Source organism: Bipolaris zeicola (assembly GCF_000523435.1).
Source record: "Bipolaris zeicola 26-R-13 unplaced genomic scaffold scaffold_41, whole genome shotgun sequence".
NCBI lineage: Eukaryota > Fungi > Ascomycota > Dothideomycetes > Pleosporales > Pleosporaceae > Bipolaris > Bipolaris zeicola.
Genome location: NW_006912090.1, coordinates 45,281 through 62,156, shown reverse-complemented (window position 1 = coordinate 62,156; position 16,876 = coordinate 45,281). Strand labels below are relative to the sequence as shown.

Here is a 16,876-nt window from a genome sequence, read left to right as displayed (position 1 = left end):
CATCCAGACAAAGGCTGGTGGACGTGGGGCGTGTTTACACAAGGTAGGCCGCCAGCGAGCTCCGAGTGCCAGCCGTTTGTTCTAGCGCCAGAGGACGATCTGCAGTCGGGTGGCGGGGGGTGATCATGTTCCCCAAGGCCCGCCCCCAGCAAGCAGCAAGCAAAGCAGTCAGCTCCTCCGCCCAAGGCCAGGACTGCCATGTCTCAGATATCGCAGCATGTGGAGAAGGAGTGTGGCATTGCAGGGACACTACCAGTAGTGTGCTGGCCGACAGGACGAGCAACGATAGCGTTGCAACACCACGACAGCCACCAGGCACGCGGTACGGCGCGAAAGGGGGGGCGAGGATGGGTGTGGGTTGCAGTGGAGAGGCTTGGGTGTGGGTTACGCTATGCAGCAAGGCTGAGTGACCGACTGGCTAGCACGCATTCAGGGGGGGCCAGCGCGCTCACGCCTCCCGATGGCGCACCATGCAGGTTGTGATCTGTGTGGACCTTAACAGTGGAAGTGAATGGACTAGCATGGCTTGGCCGAATACCCCAGCTCGCGCGCCGTGAAAGCCTGGTCTTAGTCAATGCGGCAGACATTGAAATAGTGCCCCTTCCTCTCCACCTCTCCACCGTAGTATATAACAATCACGCGGCTGTGCACATTCGTTTCCTTTTTCTTGCTTATTACTCGTCGACCAAGTGTCTGGATTCCTGACCTCACTTCGTTGCTGTGTATTTTGGTCCTTGAGCGTATTCCCTTTTCCTTGACAACAACAATGCGCGACCTCACCCTGGCCTCAGTCCTGACGGCCTCAGCCTTGTTCGCCCGACGAACTGGAGCTGTTGCCGTCAACCCTCTTCCCAAGCCTGCCAGCATTACCTGGGGCGACTCGGGATGCTTTGCCGTCGGATCAATCACTCTGGATGGCCCCGACAACAAGGTGCTTTCTGATGCCTTCAGCCGAATGACAAAGACCGTCACCGACCTCGAGTGGATCCCTGCGGGTATCGAGGCCCCAGTCAGGGAGTTTGAACCTTTCCCCAAGAGTGGGTCCAAGAAGAAGAAGAGGAGGAATACTCCTACTACTGTCTCTGCTGGAAACTGCACGGGCACTATCAGCTCAGTCAAGGTCGACATTGCCGACACCAAGGCTCAGCTCCAACATGGCGTCGACGAGTCGTACAAGCTTGAGCTTGCTGCTGGATCAAGCAGCGTTCACATCACTGCTGGAACTGTCTACGGTGCTCTCCACGCCCTGACTACCATGCAGCAAATCGTCATCAACGACGGCTCAGGCAAGTTGATTATCGAGCAGCCCGTCTCCATTGACGACAAGCCCCTCTACCCTGTCCGCGGTATCATGATTGACTCTGGCCGCAACTACATCTCCAAGGCCAAGATCCTCGAGCAGATTGACGGAATGGCGCTTTCCAAGCTCAACGTCCTTCACTGGCACATGGTCGACACGCAGTCATGGCCCATTGAGATCAAGTCGTACCCAGACATGACCAAGGACGCCTACTCAGCCAACGAGGTCTACTCTCAATCCGTTCTCAAGGAAATCGTCGAGTACGCCGGTGCCCGCGGCGTGCGCGTCATCCCGGAAATCGACATGCCGGGCCACGCCAGCTCGGGCTGGGAGGAAATCGACAAGGAAATCCTCACTTGCGAGGACAGCTGGTGGTCCAACGACGACTGGCCGCTCCACACGGCCGTGCAGCCCAACCCGGGTCAGCTCGACATCCTCAACAACAAGACGTACGAAGTCACCGGCAAGGTGTACAAGGAACTCGCCACCATCTTCCCGGACAACTGGTTCCACATTGGCGGCGACGAGCTCTTCATGAACTGCAACAACTTCTCCTCTCTGGCCCGCGACTTCTTCGCCACGGGCAAGACAATGGGCGACCTCTACCAAGTCTGGGTCGACCGCGCCTTGCCCAACTTCCGCTCTCAAGTCAACAAGACCTTCGTCATGTGGGAAGATGTCAAGATCTCTGCCACGGTCGCCGCCACAGGCAACGTCCCCAAGGACATCATCCTCCAAGCCTGGAACAACGGCCTCGACCACATCTCCAACCTCACCTCCCAAGGCTACCGCGTCATCGTCTCCAGCTCCGACTTCATGTACCTCGACTGCGGCTACGGCGGCTACGTCAGCAACGATCCCCGCTACAACGTCATGGTCAACCCCAACGCCGCCGACGGCGTCGCAAACTTCAACTGGGGCGGCAACGGCGGCTCCTGGTGCGCCCCCTACAAAACCTGGCAACGCATCTACGACTACGACTTCACCCAGGGCCTCTCGGCCGACCAAAAGAAACTCGTCCAAGGCGCCATTGCCCCCCTTTTCGGCGAACAAGTCGACTCCGTAGTCATTTCTCAGAAAATCTGGCCCCGTGCTGCCGCCCTTGCTGAACTCGTTTGGTCCGGTAATAGGGACAAAGACGGCAAGAAGAGGACTACCGAGTTGACCCAGCGTATCTTGAACTTTAGGGAGTACCTCGTTGCCAATGGCGTCCAGGCGACGATTCTTATGCCCAAGTATTGTCTCCAGAATCCGCATACCTGTGATTTGTATCTTAATCAGACGGTTATTACCTAGATTTTATGGGTTGTTAGTGAGTACATGATGGTGGTATGATCATTTTGAATTTTCATGCAGACTTTTGTGGAATTGTAAGGAGGGGGGAGGAGGGGTGTTGGTATCATGTCAATCATGGGAACTTTTTTATGTATTTATTATATTTTACTTTCTTCATCACTCTTGTCGTCTTCATTGCATTCCATGGTTCATGGTCATCTATCTCTCTATGCCAACGGCATCCATCGCTGCAGAAAAGGAACGCTTCACATGCCAAATCATATATACCTGTCAGCTGAAAAGGATGTATTGCAAAATAGACTTTATCTGAATAACCAACCAAGACCGCCACAGGAGTCTGGATATTTTTGCTTTTGACAAACTTGCCAGCCCAGAAAAATGATACGATTGATTTGCTTCCTGATTGGTACCGCGTTATTGGATAAATAGTAAGAAAAAAAAGAAAGTGCAGAAGAAAAAAGAGCCATCATGGCATTCTGCGGCTGAACCCACGTGTACCTGCATCCGCAGAATTATGCATCTCGTCTGTTCTAGTTCAACCCCCCCACCATCACTATGGCGACCTCAGGTCCTTGGCTGTAAGCACTTCTTTTGCAGCTTCCATCTCAGGAGACGTAATCTCCCTCTCCCCAAGCTTGTTTGAACCACCTGATGACGACGACGAAGAAGATGAAAAAGGTTTCTTCAATACATTCTTGATCTTCTCGCTTACGGGTTTGTGATCTGCAGGGCCATCGTTGATCGAATCATTTGTCGTGGGCGAGTCGGTAGAAGAATGCGAGGTGACTGGCTCTGCAGATATGCATAAGTAAACTGTCCAAGGCTGTATTGGGGAGCGACAAAGTCGACTAAAGCGTACTGGATTTGGAGGTCATTGACAAGGGTTACGAACCTCGAAATTGAGCACTGACTTCGGATTGCGATGAAAAGGTGCTAGTGGCTTCAGGAAGGGCTCCGACTGGTGGCTCTGCAATGTGTTAGCATGCTATCGCCTCATTACCAATCACTGGTGGTTTCTTCTTCTGGCGAGGCCCTTGAATACAACAGCAAGGGTGGCATGAAACAGGATACCGTACCTCTGAACTGTGCGCTCTGATCTGAAGTAGCCATGATTATTTTGATTGGTTAAAGACAGTCGACCAAGAATAACAGTCTAGACATGTAAATCTGACGTAGCAAACTTGCATCCGTGGCGGGGGACAAAGGTGCAGTAATATACAAACAAGGTGGCGCTACGTCACCAGCTGACTGAGCGTCTGGGCGTCTCGTGGCTGATGCGTGTTGGTATGATGAGATGCTTGGGAGCCAACTTGGCTTGAGTGGTTGGCAAACGCATCTTGCCCCGCTTCTCCCGCATGGCAGTGGCTAAGATCCAGATTTTTGAACCCTGAACAACGGCACCGTCTTGGGCCAAGCGCTTGTCAACGTCGTTCTAGCTCGATCTGGACAGAGACCCTGAGATCTAGCCTTCTTGACCAACTGGGCATGTCGATCGGAACAAGACCAAGGTTTCAGACGAGTCTAGATGATCCGGATGGTATGCTTCCCATTTTCATAGCGTAGACACGGTAGGCGAGCCTTTGTGTCTTCGCTCAAGTCTGCCGATATTGTCTTGTTCCCACCAAGCGTCTCAGGGTAGAAATATCCAATTCTCTCAAACAAAGCCTTTTCCTTGTCCCCAAGCCGAAGCAAAAGACCACTGAGCCATCCTGGGCCGCCCAATTTAATACAAGGCATAATGAATAGACGCCTCTGTGCGTTATCTTCAACCAAATCAGTGTCTTGCATAATGTCGAGCCAGACACATATGGTTGAAGAATCATCAGCATCATCTTCAGTGGTTTTATGTTGTTGAGAGATAGCTTTGCTATCACAGGATATATACCACGAGGTTTGAGACCCTTCGAGTTTACGCAACCTCGCTGGTTTGAGGGTCCCGCGTAGGTCTAGCCAACCTCTGGTGATTGCCCCCGTAGTATCCTCGGTTGCATAAAACAGTGCGACATCCTCCACGTGTATGAGTAGTTCTCGACCCTCCTCAATCAGACTTGATTGTATGTGTCCATCTACTGACGCCCAAGACCAAGTTGGTGATCGATAAACTAATGGACGAGGCAATAAGTCGCGAGGTACAACGCTCCACAACAGCGAGTCTTCCAACTGACTACGCCACATACCCGCTACGTATGTATCTTCAAGACGAGCCATAAAGAGTTTGGCTACACCAGAAAGGGCTATCAACTTATCCGTTGAAACAGACAAGTCCATAATAGAATACATGGAAATAACGTGACTATACCAAAAGGTTCTTAAGTGCTCTCTATTTCTATCAGATAACACAGAAAGATCTTCTTGTTTCCAAAGCATGGACTTTATGGGCTTGTGCCCATGATGCTTTCTAAGACCGGGGAGTCCTTTGGGAAATGTCTCGCATGCGGTGTGCTCGTTGCATTCGAAGAAAAGCTGATCACGACAGAAATGCAGGTTGCGCGGGGCCAGGAAGCGTTCTTGAAAAACCCAGCCACGGTTGTGAAGAGGAGAGTTGTCCAGGTTGCGATCGCACAGCATCCAGTCCGTCATTAGATAGTTAGCGTAATGTGGTCCTGGTTTCATATCTTTTGTATTGATTGCAACACGCTGACGACCTAGAGGTAATGGGGGATGTTGTCGAAAAAGTCCTTTTGTGCCGTTATCTGCATCTGCTGCAGCAATGTTGAGATGGGAATGCATGTATACCTTGTCCATCAGACTTGCTTCATGATACCAATCGCGAAGATTGTCTCCCTCTTGGATGATGCATAAGGAATCTATCCATAGGTATTGAATCCCAAGTCTTTTGGACGCCTGGATGGCCTCCTGGAACGTTTTGGGCATCTCAGCCACCAAAAAGCGGTGGTTTGGATCGGACGCCGCTGACTTTGTAAGTTGGAGAGGTCTTGTATTGCCCCAGCGGTGACTCAAAGTAGCATAATGTTCATCGGGTGACATCTCGGCTGTGCGTATGAGCCGTACGTAGCCCTCCTTTCTATCAGAATCAACTAGATGCAAAAGACGCGTTGGATACCATGGCGTGCCATCTTTATGGGAATTACATCGCGAGTGTGATTGAACGCAGTCTCGCAGCCACATGGAAGCCAGCTCAAAAGATGCATTAGAAGAAGTATGGTCAGTAGTGGTGTCGCCCTCTGGGTAAACATCACACTCCAATTCGCCTGCTGCTTGATCAGTGTATGCACTAAATATGTAGAGGAGAAACAGACCATCATCCTTTTCTAGCATGAATGTACCTGCCTTGTGTGAAGATTCGGGGAACAGATCCCTGTGGAAATTGATAATAAAGTAAATCGATTCCGCTCCCGTCATATATGTCAACTGAGCAGAAGTGATGAATTCTGGGTGTAGAGCATCACCGTTAGTAGTTTCAATGTTACTAGATTCAAGATCACGCAATGATTTCCGTTCAAAATCCGAACATCTGTCGAAAATTGGTCGGCAAACAGGACACCCATCCTCTGCTGATATAACCAATGATTTGCGCGTTGAATGGTGAAGATACTGGCCACGATACTGTCAAAAACCCACGTTGACCATTTATGATTTGTCAACCTACCTCGACAAATGGTACAATTTCGCCGCAAGCTTCCAGCTCGCTTGGGCTTGTTACGGACCTAATGACATGGCGACGGTGCTGAAGAATGCTGATACAGGTTTCGCAGAACATTTCTGGAGGACTATTCTGGAGAGAAGCTGGCGTGGTTGTCGGAAGAACAGGCGTGGTTTTATAGCCTTGTCACCCCGCGCTTTCTGCTGGCGAATTGGCAGCAGCCTTGAGCCGCTCCTTCCTCCCCTCCTTCCAAGCCTTGTCGAGCGCCTCAATTTTCCCACCCAGAACCTGGACATTGCCTGGCTCAAGCATAATCACTCCTCTTCTTACATCAAAGTCCTTCAAAACCACTTTCGCACCCATGGCCATGTTTGTGTGGAGGCCATCGATGCCTCTTAGATCCATGGCGTAGATCTTGAGGGCTTTGGCATCCTGAAGGAGAAGCTTGAAGGGACCTTTACTTTGCGCAGGCGCTGCAGCCTCGGTAGCAGTCTCGTTGTCTTGTTCGACTACGCGCACAATTTCTCTTCCTTTGGTCGTCTCGCCCCGCTCTTTTGCTTCAATGGCTTCGACTTGGGACCAGCGCGAGTGTCCGATGTCCTCAATGTCGAGCACTTGGCAGACGATAGGGCCAGGAATGATGCGAGACTGCGTATTTCCATTGAGCACGTCGCTAGGGAACACCGAGCTGGGCAGCTGACTTAGGGATTTTGTGATATCGGTTGCTAGTAGACGGAATAGTAATGTCTGCTTTAATGCGGGCAGTGGTGTATTCGGCCGGGTGGTAGAAAGAAAACTCTCGAACCAGGCCGCCGTAGGATGGAGATGGCGGGCATTGAGATGCTGGGTTAGTTCAGCTGCAATATTAGCGGCCATGATTGAAATCTTGTACGTTTGTGAGTTTTATGCAAAAGTCATGTGTGGAACAGTTGTAGTACTACGTAGCCGACGCGACGCGTAGAATGACGTGGGGCTCTCCTCGGCCCTTGACATGAAGCTCCAACGTACACTCTCTAAACTCTCCTAAATCCCCAAATCCTACAGCACATATAACAATATGTCGACAATAGCCTCTCCCCGCCCCAGCTCGTCCGTCCGCACCCCCTCATTAACCCGCACATCCATCGACAGCAGCTCGTCGCACCGGCCACCCCCGCAGCCCGCCCGCCGCAACCGCGCCGCCCTGCGCGAATTCTATGGCCTCAAACCCGCACCCAAAGACGTAGGCGCCGATGTCAGGATATCCGAGGAAACAACGACGAACCCATTGGGGCCCGAGGAAGACGAGACACTGACGGAGCTGGACGCCTCGGACTTCAACGCCGAAGCCTATGTGGAGAGTCTGCTTGCAAGAGAGGGGCTCAAGGGCGTTTTGAAAGTAGAAGCAGACTTGATATCACGTACGTTGGTTCAGCGCAAGCATAGGGCGAAAGAAAGAACGGACAACTAATTACGAGAATAGAAATCCGAAATCTTGACAGCGACCGCAAATCTCTAGTCTACGACAACTACTCCAAACTACTTTCTGCCACCAGCACCATCCGTCGCATGCGCGGCAACATGGATCCTCTTGCACCTACCACGCACACGCTTGGGCCTGCCATATCGCATATTGCCGAGACAGCTGCGGCACTGTCGTCGTCGCTGCACGAGAGTCACCAGCCGAAACAAGAAGGACTGGGAATCAGTATGCAGGGAGAACAAGACGCGGCGGAGGCAGACAAGAAGCGAAGGCAGAAGGAGACTGTAAAGTGGGTGCTCGACACGCCAAGACGGCTGCAGATACTGGTTGACCAGGAGCGCGAGGAGGAAGCGGAAAAGGAGTGGGAGGAGGTTAGTGTGATACTGGATAAGTGGAAGGGGGTGGCTGGTGTGCAAGAGCTCAGGGAGCAGTGCGAGGCTATTATGCAAGAAGAAGAATGAGATGGGTCCTGAGTCCGGAACAAGCGCGCGACAGTTCCGTGATCCCTACCCATCATCAAAGGCACAGTACAGTGCGCAGCCCAAGAAAAAATGAAGTCGGCAGGGAACCCTCCAAACCCCCAGCATTTCCAACACCTCCCGATGATGTAGCCCAGCATCACCTAGGGAAACGGCCCAAACTGTGGTTGTCCAGGACAGCGCAGTATGTACATCACTTTATGCACCAAACTGCATATATCACTCCAAGCCGACTCAACACAAGTGTGGAAATGACGTCTCGCTTCCCAGCAAACTAGTCTACTTGGCCCTCCCTCCCTCCCTCCACTAAGTGTAAAAGTCAATAAAGTCTTAATTCGTTAGTTCCTTTGGGGGGAACCCGAAGTACGGTAGTATATCCCGAGCCGGAGGGCGTTCGCTCCCAGCCAAACTAAAATAAACTTCTTTACTTAGCAGACAAACGAGAAGAGATAAAAAAAGCAAAAGAAAGTAGCGGTAGATCAAAGCAAAACGAAGAAAAGGAAGTTAAACTTTGACCAAGTGTGCTTTCGTGAGAAGAAGCTCCCAAAAGGATATATGATTGAATTCAGATAAAAATTGTATACAAAAGTGTTGTAAAAAAACATCTAAAAGGTTATATCGGCGCATTTCTAGTTTGACTGAGCGCTCGTGGTATCAAATGCCAAATGCAAAGTAAAAAAAAACATAAAACGCCCGTCTATCATGCAAAAAATAGTAGTAAAGGAAAAAAGGTCGGAAGGGGCGGAGTTTAACCCCCCTTTTCCGCCCGCTTTTTTCCTTCTCCCTCGGGTTCCGGAGAAAAAAGTCTCTGCCCATGGGGGATTTTGAAAAACAAAAGAAAAGAAAGGAAAAACAGAGTTTGTAGGGGCCTAGCCGATTCCGACACGGATTAGCCAAAGTTAACGAATGTAAGTGGAAGCCCAGAGGCTCGACCGGTGAAAAAAAAAGAAGGAGAGATGGTAGTTCCGAAAACGGCAACAGAAAGCGTGCGTGTTTTTTTCTTTCGTCGGGAATGGCCCACTCGTAAAACAAAAGCATGACGTCTAAGCAACGCATTTCTGCATGACTTGGCCATGTTCTGCATGAGCATGCACCGAGCGGACACTGAGTGGTGCAACGTGGCTACCGGCCGCACGCTCCAATTCCTCTACAGCAGCAGCCTGCTGGTTGAGCAGGTTGAGATACGTCTGCCAGCCGATTGCCACGACACCGCCGAAGATGCTGCGGTATTGAATGGGCACGTAGGTGAAGCTAAAGGCCGTGACTGCGGGCCAGATTTTGCAGCTGTTCCACCAGCTAGTGGGCACTGTGTTGCGGATGCGCTCGATGATTTCGGGAAAGGTGCCGCCGGAGAGGAGGGTTTGCATGCCGAAGAAGTACGAGTTGAATAGTGGGGTGAAGAAGGCTTGGTTGATGAAGACCTGGGCGCTTTGTTAGTAATTGTTGCAAGCGCATACGCTCTGATCGTGGATGACAACGTACCTTGATGGTAAGAGAGAGCGTCTTGGACCGGTAGTTGAAGCTGTTGGACAACCACAGAAACCACCTGTATGATGGGATGGCGCTCAGTCCTCCAATGCAAAGGGCTCGCATGGTGCGGGTCCAGTCACGGTCGTCGCTCCATTGCTGCACCCAGCCCTTCTCGTCGGCCTCGTCGACCGGGTCCTGCTGGGTGGAAGGCTCAGGTTGGGTGATGCTCTGGGCCACACAGTCGCCGATGAAATAGATGATGAGTGAAGACACCAATTGGGTCATGTATGGCCTCCGTTGTTGCACGCGACCATATGCCCGAAAGGGTTCGACGATGGGATCGAGCCACAGCCAGCTGGGCCCGGGGATGGTTCGCGCAGTCGCAGCAGCACCCTGGGCTCCGTCTGAGCCGGTGCTGTTGTAGCGGCGAGAGGTATGGGACAGGTGAATTCGTAGACGGGCGCGTTCGAAGTTGGATGTGTTTGTCGTGTTGCGAGAAGGGGCATTAGGGATGCGCCTCAGTCCGACGCGGACCCAGGCGCAAGAAGGGGCTACCATGATAGCAGTGTTGATGGAAGGTGCGTAGTTTCGAGCGGACAGAAGTAAAAGGAGCGAGTTATGAGCGAGTGGAAGACATGATGTGCTGTGGCTGCTGGGGGTATTATGAGCTGTCAGGTACGTATGGATGCATGTGTGGGTGTAAGTCTGGATGGACGCTTCCCCGAGTGTCGGCGCAACAAATGTTGGGGACGCACGCCGGGGGCGCGCGGATAACCTCGGCTTAGTCACGCGCACGCCATCGCATCCACTCATGCCCCAGTCAGGTCTAGACTGCTCTCCATGCCCTCCTAACACCGACAACGGCCCTCAGCCTGAGGCATGCTTATGCTACGCTTCCTGTTGCACCCACAGCCTACAAACACAGCCTTGCAACACGGCCTCACTCTCTCTCGCTCTCCCGATGGCCCCTCATGCAATTGCCGAGTTGGCCGGTCAGCTTAGATCTGAGACGTAGCTCTTCACGCGTGGCACCTGGGGCTTCTAGACACGTAGCCCCCTGGCCACTGACGAGCCTCTTGGTCCTTACACAGCAGAGGTGGGTACACTAAGATGATGAGGTCCATGTCAAAATAGGGCACAGGCATTGATCCGGAGAGGCATTTTCGTCCAATTCGTCGTGGAGTTTACGTATGTACATTAGAATCGAAAACCAGCGGTGCGCAAGCCCGGCCCTAGGCGGCCGAGCCCACTTGACACCACCAGCAAATAGTCACAGACTTCTACAAGCCAAACTTCTCCACAAATATCGCCCACCGATACTACCCGTTCCTCTGCACTCGTCAAGCATGGTTGTCCACCATGTCAATTTAGATACATTGGTGGTAGTAGTCGTTTTGCTTGGTGCATGTGGTGCCTGAGACACAGGCAGTTGCGCCCGTGTAGCCCTGACCACCGCACTGGTGCCACTTCTGAGCCTCAGCACCACCGGTAGCGGGAGCAGTGGCAGGAGCAGAGGCAGCGGGAGCAGCAGGGGCGGGAGTAGCAGGTTCCTCAGCAGGCTCTTCTGTAGAATCGTCAGTGCACTCCTCGGGTTCCTCGGCAGCGGGAGCCTCACTAGAAGGAGCCTCAGTAGAAGGGGCCTCAGTAGAGGGAGATGGAGAGGCAGCGGGAGCACCGGCAACAGGAGCAGAAGATGGAGAGGCAGCAGGAGCGGGAGCAGCATCAGCAGCCGTGGCGGTACCGGCACCGCTCCAGAGCTTGGGACCAGGGTTGGGGTAGCTCTGGAATGAGTTGTAGATGTCGAACAAGACACCAGGGGTAGTAGCGGTGACGTAGCCTGGGATCGAGACACCGGCAGGAAGAGAGCCGCTGGCGGATCCGCCAACCTTGACGTGAATCTGCAATCTCAAGTCAGCGTCTGTTACTAAGCACGTCATGCAACTAGCCAACTTACACATCCCATGTAGAACTGGGCACCCGAGGGCCTGTTGCCCTCGTGGAGAGCAATAATCTCGGGACGGATGACGTATTCGCCGGCAGCGACGTTGGGCATCTTGAATGTGTGCTGTCCCTTCTTTCCGTTGTACGCACCATCGCGGAGCTTGGTGACAGCCCACGACTTGCCATCCCATCCATCCTCGGCGATCTTGGTCCATGACATGGAAGAGCCAGCCTTTGACATGTAGACGTTGATTGGTCCCTTGTGAGATCCATCAATGATTTGGTCGCCGGCTCCGGGACCGTTGTGGAACCATTGGACCTGGTCATGTCAGCACGTCTTCAATCCGAAACTGTGGCATACAAATACTTACAGCGACTTCATCACCAGGGTTGATAGAGATGGACTTGGCCGCCTTGATGTTGGCTACGTTGCACTCCATCGCCTTGGAGGTGACATCGGTGACGGGAGAGTTGTTGGGAGGAGTGTCAATGTATCCACCCTGAGAGTTGCCGTAGCCAAGGTCTTTGTTGTTGACGGAAACACCCCAGATGGTGCAGTGGGCGCTGGCAGCACCGGCGAAAGCGAGAGCAGAGATGAAAGACTTCATTTTGAATGAGGATATGGGGCGGCTGGTTGATGAACTGGTCGAGTGTAGAACCTGTCTTGTGAAAGAGTGACTATTCGAAGCTGAAGTCGAAAAGAACGAACAAGTCAAAAGACTGAATCGAATATGTAGAATGAATGAAGGTTGAGCGTCAAGCGTGCCCTTTCATCTCTGGGGTGGATAGGTACTTCTTATACTATTCAGTTCTTTTGTTACAGAGGCGTACGGGTCCAGAGATCAATCATGTCGCTTGGAAATTATTGGTTGCTCCGCTTCTCTGCCTAGAAAAGACGACAGGGACGAGGCGGCTAATCCAAATGCCATTGCGGGTAGGAGCCATCTAGCGCTGATACGAGTCGCAGCCCGCTGTTTGGACTGTCAATGGGCCATGGGGGAATCGTCAACGGTGCAGATGAAGCCAAGACCTCCTCCGTCTGGGCGGAACGCGTCTAGTGCACAATGTTTCGATCGCCCTTGTTCGCCTTATGGTGGATTTGCTCGAGGTGCGTACAATTTTGCGTCTTGTGTTCTCGAACTTATGCGCATGAATCATGAATGCAAATCATTGCTGCCACTGATCAAGCAACGGCTCTATCAAGGGCCGCGGTACGTGAACGCCTCATGTACTTGTTTTTTTATGTACGTCAATATCTCTTGTGCGCATTAACAATGTCGTTGACATCCACTACTTTTGACACGGAGGCCCACGTAGAGTCTTGGTGGTGGCGGCGCCCTGGGGAAGGCGATGGGGCAACGGCGGGTATTCCAGACATCATCTCGGGCTTGGGAGGCAGGTGTCATGTTGCATTGGCACCGAACATACTTTCGGGGTGGCTGTTGTGGTATCTCGCCGTGCCGTAGGCGCTGACAGATGGTACATGTCAAAGGAAAGAGAGTAAGTCGAGTGAGGGGCGCAGTGCACACGCAACATTGCCAAGCCTATTCCGTCGTTTGTGCTTATGTGCTTGTGTATTTAGCAGTTAGAGTCAGTCAAATCAGGTACGTGCTACTATGTACCTGTCCAAAGGGGGCTGCATCGTCACGATCTGTCGAAGAAACGCGGTAGGGCCCGCTGGGATAATCTCAATGTGACAATACTACCAAGTTGGATTGCTTCTCCACAGCTCGGTAGCTTGGCATCCATCAATCTAACCCAAAACTTGTGTCTCCGCCAAAACTAAGCCTCGCCATTCGTCAACTCGACAACATCTGTTTCATATAGACGTTTGGCCACTTCGACCGAATTGCTGCCAGGGCTGTGCTCGCAACAGTGGGTCTGCGTGAAACGTGCTGCTTCTTGGCTGCTTCTTGGCATTGTCTTCTTATGTCTTGGTATTAATCTAAATATATTCATCCACTATACACTGTAGTTTCACGCGCCTTGGAACTTGTTTTGGTGATGCAAATGTGCATTTGTGTAAAAGTGGCTGTTCAGGTCTAAGATTTGGAAGAAGCGCATGCTCACCCACAGGTCAATGAAAATTGGTCCTGGTCGTGTTTATCTAGAAGACCATTCACGTACCTAGGTACGCTCTCAAATTACCACAAACCAAAGGACTTTTTGAGGCGTTTTGAGTCGACACCTAGAACAATTCCTGATACGGACCCCCCGAGTAACTAGTCAGAGGGCCTGTATGATCACGTCGCCAATCACTAAAACTCAGTCCCAAGAGCGCGTATCCGGCAATAATATTCCATCTGAGTAAACCTGCCATCACCATTCGGTCACACCTGTAACCACAATCTAGCCGGATTTCCTGACATCCGTGGCGGGCACTTTCCGTAGTGTGGAGATGAGCCTTAAACTTTGTTTTTGCTGTGTAATACCCCTTCCGCGCCTCCCGGTTCTTCCATTCGAAGACCCCAATCCTTCCAAAGTCTTCCAAGATGTTTCATAGTGTTTCAAACCCGCGGAATGCGCTAGTACACGTAGTCCTCTCGCGTACCTTTTTCAATAATCCGGCCGATGTGACTCAGGTCTTACAACTGCTTTAGGGAGACTCGGCCTAGACAATCTTTCCGTTACTGTCGACTTGCATCACTTAGGGAAAGCTGACGCCGGAGAGCCGTCCACCGTGATTCGGTACATGTATATATAAATGCGGCAGCTGTCTCCAAGTGTTGGCCAGATTTCGACAAAGCCTAGTTTAAAAAAAAACTACATGAGTGGTGTTTTCTCCTCATATTTTGCCATTCTGCTGGACCACAAGAAAATCGACCAGTTTCCTGTACACGCACTGAGAGCTCAGGAGAGACTTCATGTTTAGTTTCCACTCTAGCAACGTGCGAAACAGGAACATCCGTGGTTTATTTCATGTCCTAGTTGAATCAATATCAGCCAATTTTCTGGTTAAGAAAGTATATCAATAGCGAAGGACTTTCACGAAGTGCCAACACGCCTTCTACTTACGAACAGTGGACCCTATGAGTACACTAGCAAGCTCGTTTTGCAAACTATGGAAAGAGGTTGTCTAAGTTGATGGTCATTTGATATGGCCAGATTAATGAGTTCTTTTTATCAAAGTCTCCTGTGTTCAGTCTTTGTTTCGACGTGTTAAACACAAGTTCAATACGTAAAGACACAGGTGGAATACCTAGATAGAAGAAAGCTCATGAATGGAGGGCTTGAATTAAATCGGCAGAAGAGGATCACTTTCAAACGACCGAACTTTACAATAGGGTCAGTCTTCAAATTCCGGTTTGTTGCAGAAGAGTCTCGTGTGGAAAAGCAGGCTTTTCTATCATTCGTTCATTTGTCACAAGTCTCTGGCCTACTATACGGTATCTGCAAAAGCGTGTCATAGCTAAGAGACAGGGATGGAATCTGCAGTCAAGGCTAGAGATGTGTTTAATGATGACAGAAATCTAATGCGGACTTCAAATATACTAGATGCGATAAAAGATACTTATGCCAACCTCAACATATCCCCCATACTCAACAACAAGACCCAAAACAACTACCCTAGGATATACAGGGAGCAGCACAACCCAACGTCAAAATTAAACACTCACTAGAAAAACTTGACTAGCGCCCATTATCGCAAACGGTACGACAGCGCCTCGAGGTATACGGTATTCAATGCAAAGACAAGCAACGCCGGCAAACAAGCAACCTTGCCACGAAGAAAGCAAGCGCAACATTACTGTCGTCAAGGCGGACACATTCCATATCCCTATTACGATTCTGGATGGAACACATAGATATATCACGCCAGTCAATTACAAGAACTCCAAAGTGTACACACAGGCCACTTAAGCGCCTGGGGTCATCTAATATAACCAGGTTACGGTACATGTATGTAAAACTGTTGATACCAGTAATAGCACCGTAGCAGTTCCGCACTCAGGTGATGTGGAGGATAGGGGCAAAAGTGTTGGGAGGGTATTGCTTGGGCAGAAGCCAAGGATATGTTATTGGAGGCGATAGTATTGCAGATGAGGGGTTGTTTTGAGACGGAGGGGTCTTGATTGGTTGTAAGTCGGAACCTGGAGTAGACATACGGACGCTACAGTGAACATGGTGGTGGAGCAAAACAATGTTTCTGTATAAGCTTCCCAGTATCTTTATTTGAGCTTGAACTGAATGTTGGACACAACAGGGCGTCTCCTGAGGGCCAGACTGTCTAAAACGAAAGCCCTACAACCCACAAGAAACTCCATGTACTGACATCGATAGTCGTATGATTGTGCTTCCAACACCATCATTTCGTCCAGACATGCCGGAATGTTACCTCCTACAAATCCTACAATTCGGACAAGAAGGACGACTCTCGGACATAGATTACATTTTATCTATCTCAGTGTGCATGAGCAAATTGTAGAAAAGACATCCCGCTCGTATCGTGGAAAGCTTGGCCTTAATAGAAGAAGTGGTGCGAGCTTAATATCATTGCAGCTCATCTCGGCTAGATTCCCACTAGGCTACCTCAGATTGAAGCATTTCGTGTCAGACGGGCCGTGATGAACGTTGCCCAGATGTAATTCGTAGATACGAGTGGTACGATTTCGGTTAGTCAGCCTTGCGTAGGGGCTACTCAATATTAGAACAGTGGTTTGCTGCTGCTGCACCTTGAGATATAGCCACAAGTACTACTCTGAACGACTTGAGCTCAATACCACGAGAAGAGAGTGGTCCCATCTACCCAGCTACAAATCTGATGAAATCACACGGTCTGCGAGTATATTCATATATCAAAACAGAAGACGTCGAATTAAGATTGTTAGTCGCAATCAGCGGGTCAAGTATACGTGCAGGGTTGAAATACTCGAAGAAAAACTTGGTCCAATCATTAAGATGGAAAGTGAACAAAAACCGGTGCGAATACGAAGCAATAGAGTGGGTCGAGACAAGTCGGTCGTAGCTCTAGCCAGCCATCTCTCTACACCTTCACCAAGCGAGTCTAGATTGGAGTAAGCATGTTTCAACGCACAAGAGTGGGTCCACCACTCGGGATTGAGATCACCTAGCCGTCCCGCCAAACAAGGCCAAACTACCGAACCTTGTGAAGAGAGAAGACATCTAAATTTAAAAGCTTGGGAGAGCTTATGATGTTGATAAAAATGATTCATTATACACAAAGTGCTCAATGTCCCTTTGCGAACAAGGTTTGTATCATGGAGGGCTGGCATGTGGAGAAACTAAAGTAAATATCGGTGGTTCAACAATCATTTAACAGGCTGTAAGTGAAACGCCCCCCCGGCATACTAGGATTGTAGAGT

The 16,876-nt window shown here is 50.7% G+C and overlaps 9 protein-coding genes across 9 annotated transcripts; 3 read left to right on the top strand and 6 right to left on the bottom strand.

Moving 5' to 3' along the window:
- Positions 1-528: 528 nt before the first annotated feature.
- COCCADRAFT_91380 (uncharacterized protein) lies at positions 529-705 on the top strand (the record flags this gene model as incomplete). Its single annotated transcript, XM_007712272.1, has 1 exon — positions 529-705. A coding segment is annotated over one exon (177 nt), but the record flags the coding sequence as incomplete, so codon positions are not given.
- Positions 706-766: 61 nt separating this feature from the next.
- COCCADRAFT_3510 (glycoside hydrolase family 20 protein) lies at positions 767-2,596 on the top strand (the record flags this gene model as incomplete). Its single annotated transcript, XM_007712229.1, has 1 exon — positions 767-2,596. One exon carries the CDS (start codon positions 767-769, stop codon positions 2,594-2,596), a length of 1,830 nt encoding a protein of 609 aa, XP_007710419.1.
- Positions 2,597-3,149: 553 nt separating this feature from the next.
- On the bottom strand, positions 3,150-3,706 carry COCCADRAFT_35215 (uncharacterized protein; the record flags this gene model as incomplete). The annotated part of the gene is made up of 3 exons (XM_007712256.1): positions 3,150-3,388; positions 3,489-3,563; positions 3,673-3,706. 3 exons carry the CDS (start codon positions 3,704-3,706, stop codon positions 3,150-3,152), a joined length of 348 nt encoding a protein of 115 aa, XP_007710446.1.
- Positions 3,707-4,498: 792 nt separating this feature from the next.
- Positions 4,499-5,764, bottom strand: COCCADRAFT_54501 (uncharacterized protein; the record flags this gene model as incomplete). Its single annotated transcript, XM_007712271.1, has 1 exon — positions 4,499-5,764. A coding segment is annotated over one exon (1,266 nt), but the record flags the coding sequence as incomplete, so codon positions are not given.
- Positions 5,765-6,386: 622 nt separating this feature from the next.
- On the bottom strand, positions 6,387-7,076 carry COCCADRAFT_35212 (uncharacterized protein; the record flags this gene model as incomplete). Its single annotated transcript, XM_007712252.1, has 1 exon — positions 6,387-7,076. The coding sequence occupies one exon, from the start codon at positions 7,074-7,076 to the stop codon at positions 6,387-6,389; it is 690 nt and encodes a 229-aa protein (XP_007710442.1).
- Positions 7,077-7,257: 181 nt separating this feature from the next.
- Positions 7,258-8,123, top strand: COCCADRAFT_91260 (uncharacterized protein; the record flags this gene model as incomplete). Its single annotated transcript, XM_007712269.1, has 2 exons — positions 7,258-7,600; positions 7,663-8,123. 2 exons carry the CDS (start codon positions 7,258-7,260, stop codon positions 8,121-8,123), a joined length of 804 nt encoding a protein of 267 aa, XP_007710459.1.
- Positions 8,124-9,184: 1,061 nt separating this feature from the next.
- On the bottom strand, positions 9,185-10,169 carry COCCADRAFT_91335 (uncharacterized protein; the record flags this gene model as incomplete). The annotated part of the gene is made up of 2 exons (XM_007712267.1): positions 9,185-9,562; positions 9,624-10,169. 2 exons carry the CDS (start codon positions 10,167-10,169, stop codon positions 9,185-9,187), a joined length of 924 nt encoding a protein of 307 aa, XP_007710457.1.
- An 809-nt stretch (positions 10,170-10,978) lies between these two features.
- On the bottom strand, positions 10,979-12,160 carry COCCADRAFT_91341 (carbohydrate-binding module family 1 protein; the record flags this gene model as incomplete). Its single annotated transcript, XM_007712266.1, has 3 exons — positions 10,979-11,509; positions 11,566-11,871; positions 11,924-12,160. The coding sequence occupies 3 exons, from the start codon at positions 12,158-12,160 to the stop codon at positions 10,979-10,981; spliced, it is 1,074 nt and encodes a 357-aa protein (XP_007710456.1).
- Positions 12,161-12,929: 769 nt separating this feature from the next.
- On the bottom strand, positions 12,930-13,088 carry COCCADRAFT_91395 (uncharacterized protein; the record flags this gene model as incomplete). Its single annotated transcript, XM_007712264.1, has 1 exon — positions 12,930-13,088. One exon carries the CDS (start codon positions 13,086-13,088, stop codon positions 12,930-12,932), a length of 159 nt encoding a protein of 52 aa, XP_007710454.1.
- Positions 13,089-16,876: the final 3,788 nt, after the last annotated feature.